Genomic DNA, 16,984 nt, shown 5'->3' on the forward strand with positions numbered 1-16,984 from the left:
AGTGTCCCAAAATATGTTGTAATAGAAAAAGACACAGGTGTACTATAGCTCTGTTTTGCTGAGCCTTCCTTGGTGAGGTTCACTTACACCCAGGGGTTCAATTGAGGTGTTAACAAAAATACATCCACCTTGTTTTGCCCCTTAATACACTGAACACCCCTCCCTGCCAATGCAACTACCATTCCCCCTGTTCACTTTTGAGAGTTTGCCCCCAGCTTACACTTGTACACTGTGTCTGTCTGTTGTTTTGGCAGCTCCTCCGGTCCCTTCAGGTCCACGCTGTGTGTCTGCAGTCAGAATCATCCCTCTGACAAGCATGAAAGGCTCTCCTGATCTGATTCCGTCTGCAGGTGAACACACTCATTAACTCCTCTTCCCCTCCTCCACCCCTCCACTCCTCCGTCTCATCTATCTTTCATCAGCCTGAACTTTAGGACACCTTCGACACACTGGATATGCCGAGGAGGATCACTTGTTAACTATCTGCATCCATTTTAAACAACAGGAAGCTACTATAGTGTCTCTGCCAGTGTTACAACACAGTTGTACTTATTGGATATAATGACTGACTAATGGTGTTAGCACAAAATTAATGATATGGATGAGGAGAGTATTAAACTGTTGGCCTGGATTTGACATTTACATTCTATTTTTATAATTTGGGGCTTGAGGTAACATGGATTCCCTCAGGACCTGAGGCAATAGAACTGTGTCTCATGGTGATTGAAGCTCACTCTGAGAATAGAGTCAAACAATGCGTGTCTGTGAGGATTTTCGCACATATTTTGCCTCGGAACAATGAGTGACTATGAAGATCCAATGAAAGTGATAACATCATTGTGTGTACCTATCTATCTATAGAGCTGGACCCTACAAGGGTGTGTAAAGGGAAGGGGGTCGTGACTCTGAGGGCCACTCTGGTCCACATAGACGACGAGGACTGCGTCAGTGAAGAATCAAATGTTGACACAGCACCAAGTAAGTCAAAGAGAATGCTAAAGCTGCTCTCTAAAATCTTAGATATTACAGCATATGTACAGTATATCTAATATCTCTGATATTATGTAGAGTTTTCCTTCTAATACGGAGTTGAGTGAAACGCCAGCAATAGCTCTGTGAAAGGGATCAAATTAGAGGGCAGATGTATAGCTGGAGGAATATAGTTGATGGGGCAAACTGGAAGGAAATGTTCCCGTTAACAAAATAGCACATTGTAATATCTTGATTATGTCATAGGATGAATCACTAGCAGTAATGAGTCATTTGTTTTCCGTTGTTATCTTGGAGGAAAATTCACTGTATTGCCAAGCTTTTCTGTTCACAGAAGTCTTAAAATGCTTGAGATACTGTACTTCATCAAGTGCAGCTGGACTCACTTATGCACATATTTTGGTTGTTTTGATATTAAAGTGAGAACTTGCCACATTTTAAAGTGTATTTATATTTGGTTGCCCAGCCCAACAGAGAATCGTTGACAATGATTGCTCATATTTTGTCAAAAAAAAACTTTTGTTCGGACCTGCCCACACTGCACTTTGGAAACAGGGCCTTGACTGTATACTTGTTTGTTGCATTCAGCACGTTAGAACTGGGCTTTAAACTGGAGGGCTTTTGGGGAGATGCTTTAATTGTTGTTGAGACTGAATATAAAGGCCACTGGAACAAACAGCCTTTACAGACCACTGAATAGGCGCCTTGTTCTGATGACAAAGTTCACAGATTGTGGGAGAATCATTGGGTTTCTTTCTCCATGGAGATATTAGCATCTCTGTCCGGGAAAAGCACTATAGGAAGCGTTTGGTCCCCGCAGGATCAGCCAGAGATTTATTTCATTGAGGATTAATTGTTTCCTGCTTGTAGTTTGGTGTTAATCTCTGAAAAATGTTAATTGCCAAGAGACAAAGATTGCCAAGAGTACAGTAGTTTGTTTTTGTATCTTTCAGTATTGTTAGGTTTCTGATCGTCTTACACTGTTATTCACTGGCCAAACTGAGATTGTTTTGGGATCATTTCAGGTGGTTGGATCAGCCAGATCAATGGAGACAGCTCTCAAAAGGGATTGGCTGATGGAGGCTTCCACGACATCACAGCTGATTTACCTACAGTCAACAGAACTCAACCCCAGGTGCGTTTTCATCTAATCAGTGAATACGATTTTTGTTAATTTCCCCTATTTTGGGCATTTATGGGATAATACATTTGATAATAGCATGCTTGTTTAATGTGAATAAAACCATATTTCAGTGTGATATAAATAGCCCTATTTGGTGTATTTCTGCTGTGGATTTTGTGTCAATTGAAGTTATTGCCTAAAATATGTGTTTTCTTAGCAAAACCAGAATATGTTCCTGCTCAACTACTCATACTATCCAGTTTATTGTTATTATCAAAAACGTATATAAGAGAGGAACAGCATCACTCACAAGTGTTATTCACTCATTACCAGGGAAGTTCACCTGTGAACACCGAAGAACCCCAGCTTCCTGCCTCTTCTGACATTCAGAACCATATTACTTCGACAAAGGCCCCCTCCAACACCAACACTGTCAACCCAACCATAGTTCTACTACAACACAACAGAGGTAAGCAACTCTGATTCTGGGTAGTACTGTATGTGGGTTACGGATGAAATTGCCATGAAATCTGTTGACCACATTGTGAAGTGTGTACTAAATTCTGAAGTTATGTGCCTGGGATAGAGAGTCCAGTGAGACTGACTGAAAGGTGGATTGGGCTTGTACTGAATGTTAGCCAGCATGGATTGACCAGCTCAGAGCAGCTTAGACTTGACCCCTTTGATTAGCCTTGTTTCATTGTCCTTTGTCCATCTCTGTCCTCTCCTCACAACAGAGCAACAAATGCATATTTCTAATATGGAAGGTATGCGCTGGAGTTCTGACAAATTGTCTTGTCCACTGCCCCTTCTTTTCAATCGTAGTTCCTGCCGCTGGCTGGACAACGTTTAGTTTCATTACCTGATAATATAGTCAATTTAGCCAATTTGTTTGTCCATATTGTCCCTACCTGTTTCAGTCCATTTTCTACTGCCTGAACAGTGCCTAAATATGTTTGCTGTCAGCCTCATGTCGGCCCAATGTGACGTGTTTTCATGCTCCTGCTCTGAGATATTGGATCGTTTTTAATATTTACATAAGAAGAGTACTTCATACAATACCAAGCTATCTTATAAATTACTGCACTTATTATATGTACATTTTTCATTGTAAAGCATTTTGTAATTCGTTATCTCAATTGCTGTGGTATTTTCGTGTAATCTGTTCATAATCATGTTTTACCATTGAAATGACTGTATATCGTTTGCATAGTATGCTTGTGGATCATATGGGGTAAACTGCTTGCCCACGATGTATAGGGACCTATTTGACAGGACAGATTTTGAGTGGTAGAACCCACTGTAGCACTTCTCTTCCCTTTGACACAGCAATGCTGGCTTTTTCAGACCCCACCCAAGAGAGGGACAAATTGCCTGATCCAGGACCTGTAGTTGGGACAGAGAGAGAACAGAGCCAACACCCAGATATGGACGGCAAGAGGATGAGGTACTCTCAATCCCCTGTCTTGGGCCCACTGAACCAGCCCATTGTGCCAGTACGGGTAAGAAAACAAAATGAAGTGACTGTATAAAGAGAGGACAGTAGCCTGGTCCCAGATCTGTTTGAGCTGTATAGCCAACTCCTATGGTCACGGTCATGCCAAATAATGACAACAACCATAGGAGTTAGTTATACAGCCCATACAGATCTGGAATCAGGCTAAGAAGACACACCTATGAGTGTACAGTCCAGATGTAATGAGTTGTGCTTAATAGTGTACGTCACTTTTTTTTTTACCTTGTGCCTTTTTTAAATAATCTGAAGCCTTCACAGGGCATTTTTCATTTGATGCTTAGGTCGGTAGGACAGTGGTGAAAAATCGATATGCCTCACTGCCAAATGCCAATCCACTTTTACCTATATATTTTTGTCAGAACCCCTGTTTGTTTTTAAATATGACAAAAAACATGAATATGTTCTTTTCAGAACACAGAGAAGTCCAAGGACTGGTACAAGAACATGTTTAAACAGATACACAGAATTCCAGGTAAGGGGATCATTAAAAAAATCTAACTCATTGTTCTCATGTGTGTGTTTGATTTGATGTTGACCAACGTGTCAGTTGTTTCTGTCAAGCCGTTGTCTTTGTGAGTCTGTGAGTGTGTTCGTTGTTGTCACGTTGTGTGTTTTTTGTCTCCGTCACCTCGCTCAGAACCTGTTGAGGAAAACCCATACCGCCCCACCTACATATTCCCTGAATCCTATGATCCTAGGCAGATGAAAACCACAGGTACCCAATAGCAATCATGACTCCACTTCCTAACTTTACTAATCATGTATAATCCCTTCATTATAATGCGCTTATGACTGTGTTGACTCTCCGTTTGTTACTTACCATTGCCTTGATAGAATTGAAAACGGGTCAGTAAATGGAGCACTTGTTTGCTTAGTAAAACTAAGAGTGAGCGTAACAGAAGACTACACCATGAATTCACTTGAACTGTTATCTGATATTTCTCATGAATAACATTTTGCATTAACTAATTCATGGACCATATGTTGTAAGGCTGCTCATCTTTTAATATTAATATATTAATGAACAGACATTTCCTGGCATTTCAAGTTCTTCCTGATTGAAAGATGCAGTAGTGTAGACAGATTAGGAACATTTGAGCCACTAGATCATGGATGGGTAACTGGCTGCCCTTTTTGTAGGCCCGTGGATCCATTTAAAATGGAACTCAATCAGGGTCCCAACTTACTGTTGAGAGTTAGAATAGTAGAATAAACAAGGTGCAATTTCAAAATGTGCTTGTGCATCAGCAGTTTTTCTCTTGTTATGTCAGTCACTGACAGTCATTCAATAAGCCCAAGCCAGCGATTATTTTATTTATTGGTAGGTTAGTCTTTAGTCTAGCCATCTAGCCAGCTATCTAAACTTGTAGTGATTTACGTTTTAGTCATTTAGCAGACGCTCTTATCCAGAGCGACTTACAGTTAGTGAGTGCATACATTTTTTCATACTGGCCCCCCGTGGGAAACGAACCCACAACCCTAGTGTTGCAAGCGCCATGCTCTACCAACTGAGCTACACGGGGCCAATCATGGTTGAATTACGGACCGGGGGGCCCCCCTTGGTTTGTAAGTCACTCTCACTCAGATTTCATATTAACATGGCATAAGTCAAGGCAAAATGTGTAGAATTGCAGGAAATTAGCTGTAAAACTGCAAAATCTTCTCTATGCCCCATGGCAAAATATGTAGAATTGCAGGACATTAATTCTAAAACGTCATATTCTTCTCTCCACTGTCAAGAGGGGGGCCGCTAAAATGTTTTGCTCGCAAGCTGGGTGTGGCCCCCCAACAAAAATGTGCTTAGGGCCCCCAAAAGGCAGGCTCTGACTGCATGTGTAGGTAAGGATGTGGGTATGCAGACCCGCGAACCACTGCGGCCCCTCATGATGAGTTCAGATTTTTTGTGGCCCCTACCCCATTAAAGTTGCCGATCCCTGCACTAGATGGTGCTCAAGTGTTATGTATTACAACAACCAAGCATGACAGAGAGGCTTTGTATGTACTGGACAGGCAGTAGTAGATCACGCTGTGTTCCATGGACAGTATATCAGCATGTTTACACTACACTAGTTTGAAACCGGTCTAGTCAGTGTAAAAACCCTCTATTTGTGTGTGCATGTGTATTCAGTTATTCTGTATTGACCCACTGAAATAATAGTTATTTAGCCGTTTGTACTATCTAACAGTTGACAGTTGTTTTTAAATCATCAATGCCATGCATGTCTAATGTCGGACTACATCACCTTGCATGTAGTTTAGGACAGTATACACTGAGTATACACTAAGTATACACTGAGTATACACTGAGTATACACTGAGTATACACTGAGTATACAAAACATTAAGAACTGCTGTTTCCATGACATAGACTGACCAGGTGAAAGCTATGATCCCTTATTATTGTCACTTGTTAAATCCACATCAATCAGTGTAGATGAAGGGGAGACATGGATTGTGTATGTGTGCCATTCAGAGGGTGAATGGGTAAGACAAAAGATTGAAGTGCCTTTGAACGAGGTATGGTAGTAGGTGCCAGGCGCACCGGTTTGTGTCAAGAACTGCACCGCTGCTGGGTTTTTTATGCTCAACAGTTTCCTGTGTGTATTAAGAATGGGTCCACCACCCAAAGGACATCCAGCAACTTGACACAACTGTGGGAAGCATTGAAGTCAACATGGGCCAGCATCCCAACTCAATAATAGGAAGGTGTTCCTAATGTTTGGTATACTTAGTGTGTAGGTGCTGTGTACAGATGTACTTATTTTCCCTTTTGTTTCTGCTCATGTCTGCTTCCAAGCAACCTGATATGTCTGGTTATTCATTGAGTCAATCAATCAATTGATCAATAAATCGAATAGTTGACCAAAAAATGCTTGTACGAAATGTGTACACTATTCAGAGATTTCCAAGAACAACATTACTTATTTATAAGGATGTTAATCGATTGGACCCGTTTATAGAAAAGTTATGCTTCTTCCAAAGTGCTTTGACTGACAACCTCTGAAAAGCACTCTATTTACAGTGTGTATGAAGAAATGTAATGCCAGAACTAATGGAATAAAGGACATTCTGTACTGTGCAATTACAGAGGAGGAATAGACGCTTACTGTGCCCTTTGAAGAGCTGTACTGGACTTATAGCCTTTTATTTGGATATATGATATACGGCTCTGGCTGTACCCTGCATTACAGCAGAAATGTATGGAATACCAGTCAAAAGTTTGGACACACCTACTCATTGAAGGGCTTTTCTTTATATTTACTATTTTATACATTGTAGAATAATAGGGAAGACATCAAAACTATGAAATAACACATATGGAATCATGTAGTAACCCAAAAAGTGTTAAACAAATCAATATATATTTTATATTTGAGATTCTTCAAAGTAGCCACCCTTTGCCTTGATGACAGCTTTGCACACTCTTGGCATTCTCTCAAACAGCTTCACCTGGAATGCTTTTCCAACAGTCTTGAACAAGTTCCTACATATGCTGAGCACTTGTTGGCTGCTTTTCTTTCACTCTGCGGTCCAACTCATCCCAAACCATCTCAATTGGGTTGAAGTTGGGTGATTATGGAGGCCAGGTCATCTAATGCAGCACTCCATCATTCTTCTTCTTGGTCAAATAGCCCTTACACAGCCTGGAGGTGTTGGGTCATTGTCCTGTTGAAAAACAAATGATAGTCCTACTCAAATTTGGACTCATCAGACCAAAGGATAGATTTCCACCGGTCTAATGTCCATTGCTCATGTTTCTTGGCCCAAGCAGGTCTCTTCTTCTTATGGTTGTCCTTTAGTAGTGGTTTCTTTGCAGCAATTTGACCATGAAGGCCTGATTCATGCAGTCTCCTCTGAACAGTTGATGTTGAGATGTGTCAGTGACTTGAACTCTGTGAAGCATTTATTTGGGCTGCAATTTCTGAGGCTGGTAACTCTAATGAACTTATCCTCTACAGCAGAGGTAACTCTGGGTCTTTCTTTCCTGTGGCGGTCCTCATGAGAGCCAGTTTCATCATAGCGCTTGATGGTTTTTGCGACTGCACTTGAAGAAACTTTCAAAGTTCTTGACATTTTCCGGATTGACTGACCTTCATGTCTTAAAGTAATGAAGAACTGTCGTTTCTCTTTGCTTATTTGAGCTGTTCTTGCCATAATATGGACTTGGTCTTTTACCAAATAGGGCTATCTTCTGTATACCACCCCTACCTTGTCACAACACAACTGATTGGCTCAAATGCATTAAGAAGGAAAGAAATTCCACAAATTAACTTTTGAGAAGGCACACCTGTTAATTGAAATGCATTCCAGGTGACTACCTCATGAAGCTGGTTGAGAGAATGCCAAGAGTGTGCAAAGCTGTCATCAAGGCAAAGGGTGGCTACTTTGAACAATCTCAAATATATTTTGATTGATTCCATATGTGTTATTTCATAGTTTTGATGTCTTCACTTTTATTCTACAATTGAGAAAATAGTAAAAATAAAGAAAAACCCTGGAATGAGTAGGTGTGTCCAAACCTTTGACTGGTACTGTATATGTCAGCATAATGTATTTGAATTAATGATGAATATTGATTTTCAGCCATCATGATTAGATGTTTTTAAAAACTATGGCCCCTCCTGGAAAGCTATTGTTGTAGATGTCTGATTCGAATCCAGGCTCTGTCGTAGCCGGCCACGACCGGGAGACCCATGGGGCGGCGCACAATTGGCCCAGCGTCGTCCAGGGTAGGGGAGGGAATGGCCGGCAGGGGATGTAGCTCAGTTGGTAGAGCATGGCGTTTGCAACGCCAGGGTTGTGGGTTCGTTTCCCAGGGGGGGCCATTATGAAAGAAAAAAAACAATTTGAAAAAAAAAAATGGTATGCACTCATGTAAGTCGCTCTGGATAAGAGCGTCCGCTAAATGACGTAAAATGTAAAAATGTAGATGCATGCTATAACATGCCTTTTAGGTCTACGTATTTTTATTTATTTAATTGCTATTCTTAATCTCACTTCTGTTTTAGATATCTTTGACGATACGTTAAGATGTCAGTCTTGTACAATTGATTAATGTAGTAAACACATTCTTGACCTTGCCATTCTACAAGTTCACTGCTTGTTACATTGCTATAATAAGCAGTTCATAGTATTCTGTCATTATAGTGTGGCACTGCTGCTATCAAACCTCTACTGGTTATACTGAGTATCTAAATATGTAGCACCACTATAACAAGCGAATGAACAGACAATAGATGGGGCCACCCTTGATTAACATTGCATAACATAGACTTATACAAGTGGAACTGCCAGTGGAGCAGGCTAGTAAGTACATGTTTATAGTGTATTTATAATAATGATTTTTCTCTCTCTTACAGATGATGGTCACTCCGCCTACGGTTATGTGGAAGATGGTGCGTTTTGTCATCCTCTTAGATTCAGAAATTAATAATAATAATCATTTATTTTACTTGTGTAGCGCTTTTTATTTCTGAAAATAATTTCAAAGGGCATTAAAAAGCAAAAAACAACAACAAATTTAAATTGAGATGGTAGAGATTGAGATTGAATGTCTCTAATTTTGGATGAAAGGCTGGGAGTTGAGGCAGTTTGGATAGGATATTCTATTATGTATATATATATATATATATATACATTACTAGTCAAAAGTTTGGACACACCTACTCATTCAAGGGTTTTTCTTTATTTTCACAATTTTCTACATTGTAGAATAATAGTAGAGACATCAAAACTATGAAATAACACATATGGAATCATGTAGTAACCAAAAAAGTATTTGAGATTCTTCAAAATAGCCACCCCTTGCCTTGATGACAGCTTTGCACACTCTTGGCATTCTCTCAACCAGTTTCACCTGGAATGCTTTTCCAACAATCTTGAATGAGTTCCCACATAGTCTGAGCACTTGTTGCCTGCTTTTCCTTCACTCTGCGGTCCAACTCATCCCAAACCATCTCAATTGGGTTGAGGTCAGGTGATTCCAGGTGACTACCTCATGAAGCTGGTTGAGAGAATGCCAAGAGTGTGCAAAGCTGTCATCAAGGCAAAGGGTGGCTATTTGAAGAATCTCAAATATAAAATATATTTTGATTTGTTTAACACTTTTTTGGTTAATACATGATTCCATATGTGTTATTTCATAGTTTTGATGTCTTCACTATTATTCTACAATGTAGAAAATAGTAAAAATAAAGGAAAACCCTGGAATGAGTAGGTGTGTCCAAACTTTTGACTTTGTACTGTATATAGTAGAATATCTATAATGTGATCTCAATAGCATGGTCTTTGTGAGGACAAGCCCCTACTCGGACACTTTAGACCTTGAGAAAGATTTCAGTTTATTTCAGTTTAAGCTAAACATTACAAGCCGCTTTCATAGCAGAGTCTGTTGTTCTTTTGTGTTTCTTTTCAGTCAAAGGGGTCCCACGGTCAAAAAGTGCTGCTGAAGTTGACCGTAGGTCGTCTATGCCTGTGCCAACACGGTCCTCTTCCCTCAAACCTGCCAAAAGGTAAGTCCTTTTCTATTGCCGTTTCTTTTTAATATGGAGAGGAGTATAGTGTGTCCTCGAAGACCTCTTAACCCAATCTCATTATAAATGAATTGCATTTTTGGTTGCACTTTTAGATGTGGGACTGTAATGAGATACAATAAGAGGTATACGATTATATTCATTTTAGTCAACATGTTTGGTGTGATACTGAATATTTAATCACGGAAAATGTAACCTACACACTTGAATACACACTTGTCATGGATTCAAGAATTCTACTTTTCTGGTTATATTTGATGTTTTTCCAGGAATCAGAAGGGCATCTACAGTAGATGAGTACCAAGCAGTAGGAACAGTACTTTGTTCCTCACCTCTGACATTGACTCATGGGAACCTCATGGTTACCTTGTCCCCAGTTAGGTCCTCTCTAACCTCTACTACCTCCTGTCCTTGTTGTCACACTAGATGTGATTAGACACACTCCTCGCACCTCCCCTTAAATGTTAGTGCTGACAAAGAAAATCCACTCTCTAAGGCAGGGATCATCAACTAGATTCAGCCGCGGGCCGATTATTTTCTTCAGCGGATGGTCAGGTGGCCGGAACATAATTACAAATAATTTGTAGAGTGCAATTGAACACAAGAAGCCAAACAGATATAATATTTGACTAAAACATAATCATTTCAAAACTTGTTTTCATTTGTATAAGATCACATATATGTCTCTATTATGCGTCCAAAATTAAAATCACTTGGAGCTGATTTCCTGGTGTTTTAAATATATATATTGTTTCCCACGGGGGGCTAGTATGAAAATGTATGCACTCACTAACTGTAAGTCGCTCTGGATAAGAGCATCTGCTAAATGACTAAAATGTAAATGTAAATATATATATGTTTTGCTCAGAAAACTTGTGGAGCCAAAATTAAATCACCCGTGGGTCAAATTAGGGAACCCTGCATTAAGGCGTGTGGAGGAATGAGTGATGGAGTGAAGAAGGAAGACAGGTGATAGAGGATAAACTGTTGCTCACGGAGGCTGCAGAAGGTGTGCCTGGTTGGCTCGAGCCCTTTCCTTGGTGTATACAGTGCATTCGAAAAGTATTCAGACCCCTTGACTTTTTCCACATTTTGTTACGTTACAGCCTTATTTTAACATGGATTAAATTGTTTTTTCCCCCCATCAATCTACACACAATACCCCATAATGACAAAGCAAAAACTGGTTTTAGAAATTTTTGCAAATGTATAAAACTCCCCCCGGAAATATTACATTTACATAAGTATTCAGACCCTTTACTCAGTACTTTGTGTGATGCACCTTTGGCAGCGATTACAGCCTTGAGTCTAATTGAATATGACACTACAAGCTTGGCACACCTGTATTTGGGGCGTTTCTCCCATTCTTCTCTGCAGATCCTCTCAAGCTCTGTCAGGTTGGATGGGGAGCGTCCCTGCACAGCTATTTTCAGGTCTCTCCAGAGATGTTCGATCGGGTTCAAGTCCATGCTCTAGCTGGGCCACTCAAGGACATTCAGAGACTTGTCCCGAAGCCACTCCTGCATTGTCTTGGCTGTGTGCTTAGGGTCGTTGTCCTGTTGAAAGGTGAACCTTCGCCTCAGTCTGAGGTCCTGAGCACTCTGGAGCAGGTTTTCATCAAGGATCTCTCTGACTTAGCTCCTTTCATCTTTGCCTCGATCCTGACTAGTTTCCCAGTCCCTGCCGCTAAAAACATCCCCACTGCATGATGCTGCCACCCCCATGCTTCACCGTAGGAATGGTGCCAGGTTTCCTCCAGATGTGATGCTTGGCATTCAGGCCAAAGAGTTTAATCCTGGTTTCATCAGACCAGAGACTCTTGTTTCTCATGGTCTGAGTCCTTTAGGTGCCTTTTGGCAAACTCCAAGCGGGCTGTCATGTGCCTTTTACTTAGGAGTTGCTTCGTCTGCCCACTCTACCATAAAGGCCTGATTGGTGGAGTGCTGCAGAGATGGTTATCCTTCTGGAAGGTTCTTCCATCTCCACAGAGGAACTCTGGAGCTCTGTCAGAGTGACCATCGGGTTCTTGGTCACCTCCCTGACCAAGGCCCTTCTCCCCCGATTGCTCAGTTTGGCCGGGCGGCCAACTCTACGAAGAGTCTTGGTGGTTCCAAACTTCTTCCATTTAAGAATGATGGAGGCCACTGTGCTCCTGAGATATTCACTTAGTAGAAACAATTTGAATATCAAAAAATTATCATTAATAATTACACACACTTATTTTAAAGTGTCCATCAACTGTGCTAATTTTGATGGCAGCCATTTCTTTTTAAGAACCAGGAAGATAAAGTTGTCCCTCTCAAAGGGACAACAGGACTTAATACAGTGGCTTGTATGGCCTCAGAGATACGGACCAAGAACTGATGTCCACTAGAGAGGACAAACATTTATTGCTGGGTCTCAGGGGGATAGAAAGCATTTGTTTCCGTAAAGTATTTAATGCAACACTAGGCCCAGTTGTTTTAATCTGAAACACAACCAAAACAAACAGCAAATGCATCCACCAAGTTTGTAGAGTCACAAGCGTGATGTAATCATTGCAAGCTAGGGTTATGGGACCAAATACTAAACGTTTGACTACTTTAACACGCATATAAGTGAATTTCTCCCAATACTTTTGGTCCGCTAAATTGGGGGAACTATGTACAAAAAGTGCTGTAATTTCTAAACGGTTCACCCGATATGGATGAAAATACCCTCAAATTAAAGCTGACAATCTGCACTTTAATCTCATAGTCACTGTATCATTTCAAATCTAGAGTGCAGAGCCAAAACCTACAACAAAATTGTCACTGTCCCAATACTTTTGGAGCTCACTGTATATTCTGAAGCAGATGACATTGACCACACCTTGTGGTCTATTCTCTCATGAAATGCAGCTAGGGTCTTTGGTTCAATCTAGTTAGCTAGCATGATTTGATTCATGCCTTGACATGACCGTACATTTTATTCTTTATTAAATCATCTCATAAAACAGCTTTGATCGAGAGCGAGCGCGAGAGAGAGAAAGAGCGACAGGGAGAGTAAAAGAGATGGAGAGTGGGAGGGGCACGAGCTTTACTGTATGGGAAAACGCTGTTGATGATGGAGCTGTAACCCAAAAAACTAGCCCCAGCCAGTTGCCATGGAGACTGCTTGACTTAATAGAGATCTGCTCGCTCTCCTACCCTCCCCCCTGCAGGAACGACTGGGAGCCCCCTGACAAAAAGGTGGACACCAGGAAGTACCGTGCCGAGCCCAAGAGCATCTTCGAGTACGAGCCGGGAAAATCGTCGGTGCTGAAACTGGAGAGAAAGGTACGACAGCCATGCTTCCAGTGCCATGCCTGTGTTTCTGTGTTTGCCTCTGCAGTCTCTATTATACGCATGTTGTGTAAGCTGTTTCCCTCTTAGAGCTTAGGTGGATGCTTCACTAACTAGGGCAGCTCTAGTAGGCAACATATGTGTAGACTGAATTGCCATGTGTACAATATTCCTAAAGGAGGATACTATTACAATGACAGATGACCTAGTTGGCGGTGTGGAGGTATCACTTACAAGCCATGGCCATTGTCTTGCAGTGTTTCAACAGCAAAAATTGGCTTGAATCTGCTTGGAAAATAGTCTGACACAGGACACAGTTTATGGACAAAAAATGCTATGAATACCGATAGATCAATGTCCCAATATAGTGTATGCCACCCGGGTTCAACTGAAAGGTTGAATCTGCGGGGCATTAAAGGCCCACTGTGATATTTACAGTCCATTTTTTCGATGACATACACCCATTGATTCTTAAACAGTATCACTTATTAATGCCTCATGAGATTCATTAACGAGTGGGCCTTTAAACAAATGCTGCATATGGGTTTTAGCTGACAGTTGGTTTAGCTGACAGCCTCTTTGTGTGGCTCATACAGAAGAGAATAGAGATGCTTCTCTACTGTATAATAGTTATTTGATTATATCATAATGTAATCATTGTTTGTCTGGAGCTCAATTAGGGTGAGCTATTATGGGTTAGGACCCATCCCAGTGGCACCACATACTGAACAGTAGAGATCAAGGCCTTGTTACTGCTGTCCACCATTGTCAGACAGATACAGTATGTGATGTGACAATGTATTTAATTACAGGACACAGTCTGTGGTTCTGTGTCAGGTTCCCGGCAGCATTAGTCTCTTATTTTAATCTAGCCTATTATATCTGTTGTTCTGTGAATTATGGTCTTCCTTATTGCCATTGTGGCTCATTGATTGAAATATACTATACATAAACATGTTAGGAAATATATTCACATTCAAATAAGTAGAAGAATAAGATTTCACAAGTAGGAATACAAGCATAAGAAGCAGATGGGACCTATGAAAGCACACTTGCTTATCTTCTCTTATACATGTGCACAGAGTGCACTCTGCAGTTGAGTACGATTCAGATGACTGCTTTATGTTATTTGTTGATGTCACATGTAATATGTGTTCTATGTCTTTATACATTTGAGAACGAATCCGACATCTGTCTGAGATCCAAATTTCCGGGAATGTCCATTTGTTTTTTCGCCTTGGATAACTCACCTGTCATAAAGACAAATCTTCAGGAATTCCTTTGTATTAGGAAATGTTTTGTTTAGAAATTCAGCATGTCGGGAATGTGGGAATGTTGTCTGGATCATATCAAGAATGTGTCATAGCCTCATTGCCTGTGTCTGTAAATTCTGTGCTGTCTGAACTGTCTTCTCTTTGTCTTTCTCCTCCTTTCCTTGTTGCCATGCCGCTGTAGACTCAGCACATTAGTCCAGAAGATGTAGATTTAGAGAATGAGCCTTGGTATAGATTCTTTTCAGAGATGGAGTTTGATAAAGCGGTAAGTGGTCGCTGTCTTAAAGTGACAGTGTATTTAAACAATGCATGTGGTAATAACATCCATGTTTAAATGCCTAATCAAACTACTGACCAAAAATATAAAAGCAACATGCAACAATTTCAACGATTTTACTGAGTTACAGTTCATATATAAGGAAATCAGTCAATTGAAATAAATAAATTAGGACCTAATCTATGGATTTCACATGACTGGGCAGGGGCGCAGCCATTGGTGGTCCTGGGAGGGCATAGGCCCACCCACTGGGGAGCCAGGCCCACCCACTGAGGAGCCAGGCCCAGCAAATCAGAATTCGTTTTTCCCCACAAAAGGGCTTTATTACGGACAGAAATGCTCCTCAGTTTCATCAGCTGTCTGGGTGGCTGGTCTCAGATGATCCCATAGGTGAAGAAGCCAGATGTAGAGGTCCTGGGCTGGCATGGTTACACGTGGTCTGCGGTTGGACGTACTGTCAAATTCTCTAAAACGACGTTTGAGGCGGCTTATGGTATAGAAAGTATCTGGCAACAGCTCTGGTGGACATTCCTGTAGTCAGCATGCCAATTGCACACTCCCTCAAAACTTGAGACATCTGTGGCATTGTGTTGTGTGACAAAACTGCACATTTTAGATTTGACTTTTATTGTCCCCAGCACAAGATGCACCTGTGTAATGATCATGCTGTTTAATCAGCTTCTTGATATTCCACACCTATCAGCTTGATGGATTATCTTGGCAAAGGAGAAATGATCACCAACAGGGATGTAAACAAATTTGTGCACAAAATTGTAGAGGAATACGCTTTTTGTGCATATGGAAGATTTCTGGGGTCTCTTATTTCAGCTCATGAAACATGGGACCAACAGTTGACATGTTGCGTTTATATTTTTGTTCAGTATATGTCTGTCTGTAAGGACTACTCCAACAACTTTACCTCACATCTGCAAACCTTTACTGAATATAAACAAGCTATTATCCCCTCCTAAAAGTCTTGCAATGGGGCCGTACCTTGTGTAATTAGAGCTACAGCTCTATAGGTACTCAATTAGCTCTAGATCTAGCTCTATCATTGTATACTGTATACAACACATTTTTACGTTTTTCTTTCTACTATCAGTTGGGAGTGTGAAAGACAAATGGGTCTGTGGCAAAGCAATGCAGTTAATGGTTATTTTGTTATTTGCAATGCCCATGCCATTGCTATCATTGCTTGTTATTTTATTTTGCACGTTTTATATACGTTCTGGAACAACTCCATCTTTTGACTTCAGTAACACCTGAAAGTGTGCTGTCTTTTTTAAAATGTTGTTCTACTTTCATGCTGTAAATCTTGGCACCTGCTCTTCATCTGTGAGGCTTGCTGAGTTTGGATTGTAACTTAGCTATATCGACTATGTTGGCAGCTGAACATTGTATGACGACCTACAGTAGCAATGGCTCTTATCCAGTGATTAAGATTATTTACATTTTTACACATTGTCCATTTGTGAGGCAAATAATATACCCAATACAATTCGGGTTAGGTGTCCTACTACCACTGTATATGATGATATAGAATACAGTGCCTTGCAAAAGTATTTATCCCCCTTGGCGTTTTTTCCTATTTTGTTGCATTACAACCTGTAATTTAAATTGATTTTTATTTGGATTTCATGTAATGGACATACACAAAATAGTCCAAATTGGGGAAGTGAAATGAAGATCTGGTGCAACCAATTACCTTCAGAAGTCACATAATTAGTTAATAAAGTCCACCTGTGTGCAATCTAAGTGTCACATGATCTGTCACATGATCTCAGTATATATACACCTGTTCTGAAAAGCCCCGGAGTCTGCAACACCACTAAGCAAGGGGAACCACCAAGCAAGCGGCACCATGAAGACCAAGGAGCTCTCCAAACAGGTCAGGGACAAAGTTGTGGAGAAGTACAGATCAGGGTTGGCTTATAAAAAAATATACAAAACATTGAACATCCCACGGAGC

General features: G+C 40.7%; 1 protein-coding gene across 1 annotated transcript in view; it reads left to right on the forward strand.

The window, feature by feature from the left end:
• Positions 1-316: 316 nt before the first annotated feature.
• LOC311110903 (sorbin and SH3 domain-containing protein 1-like) overlaps positions 317-16,984 on the forward strand; it is a gene marked incomplete at its 5' end in the record, with an annotated part of 55,061 nt that continues 38,393 nt past the window's right edge. The window contains 11 exons of the mRNA XM_084153531.1: positions 317-350; positions 862-978; positions 2,016-2,125; positions 2,447-2,582; positions 3,461-3,615; positions 4,041-4,101; positions 4,267-4,344; positions 8,990-9,025; positions 10,045-10,141; positions 13,344-13,458; positions 14,920-15,003. Coding sequence (XP_084009657.1) covers positions 317-350; positions 862-978; positions 2,016-2,125; positions 2,447-2,582; positions 3,461-3,615; positions 4,041-4,101; positions 4,267-4,344; positions 8,990-9,025; positions 10,045-10,141; positions 13,344-13,458; positions 14,920-15,003 — 1,023 coding nt within the window. The remainder of the gene's footprint in view (positions 351-861; positions 979-2,015; positions 2,126-2,446; positions 2,583-3,460; positions 3,616-4,040; positions 4,102-4,266; positions 4,345-8,989; positions 9,026-10,044; positions 10,142-13,343; positions 13,459-14,919; positions 15,004-16,984) is intronic.

This window comes from Coregonus lavaretus, assembly GCF_964263955.1.
Source record: "Coregonus lavaretus genome assembly, chromosome: 36".
Classification (NCBI taxonomy): Eukaryota; Metazoa; Chordata; class Actinopteri; order Salmoniformes; family Salmonidae; genus Coregonus; species Coregonus lavaretus.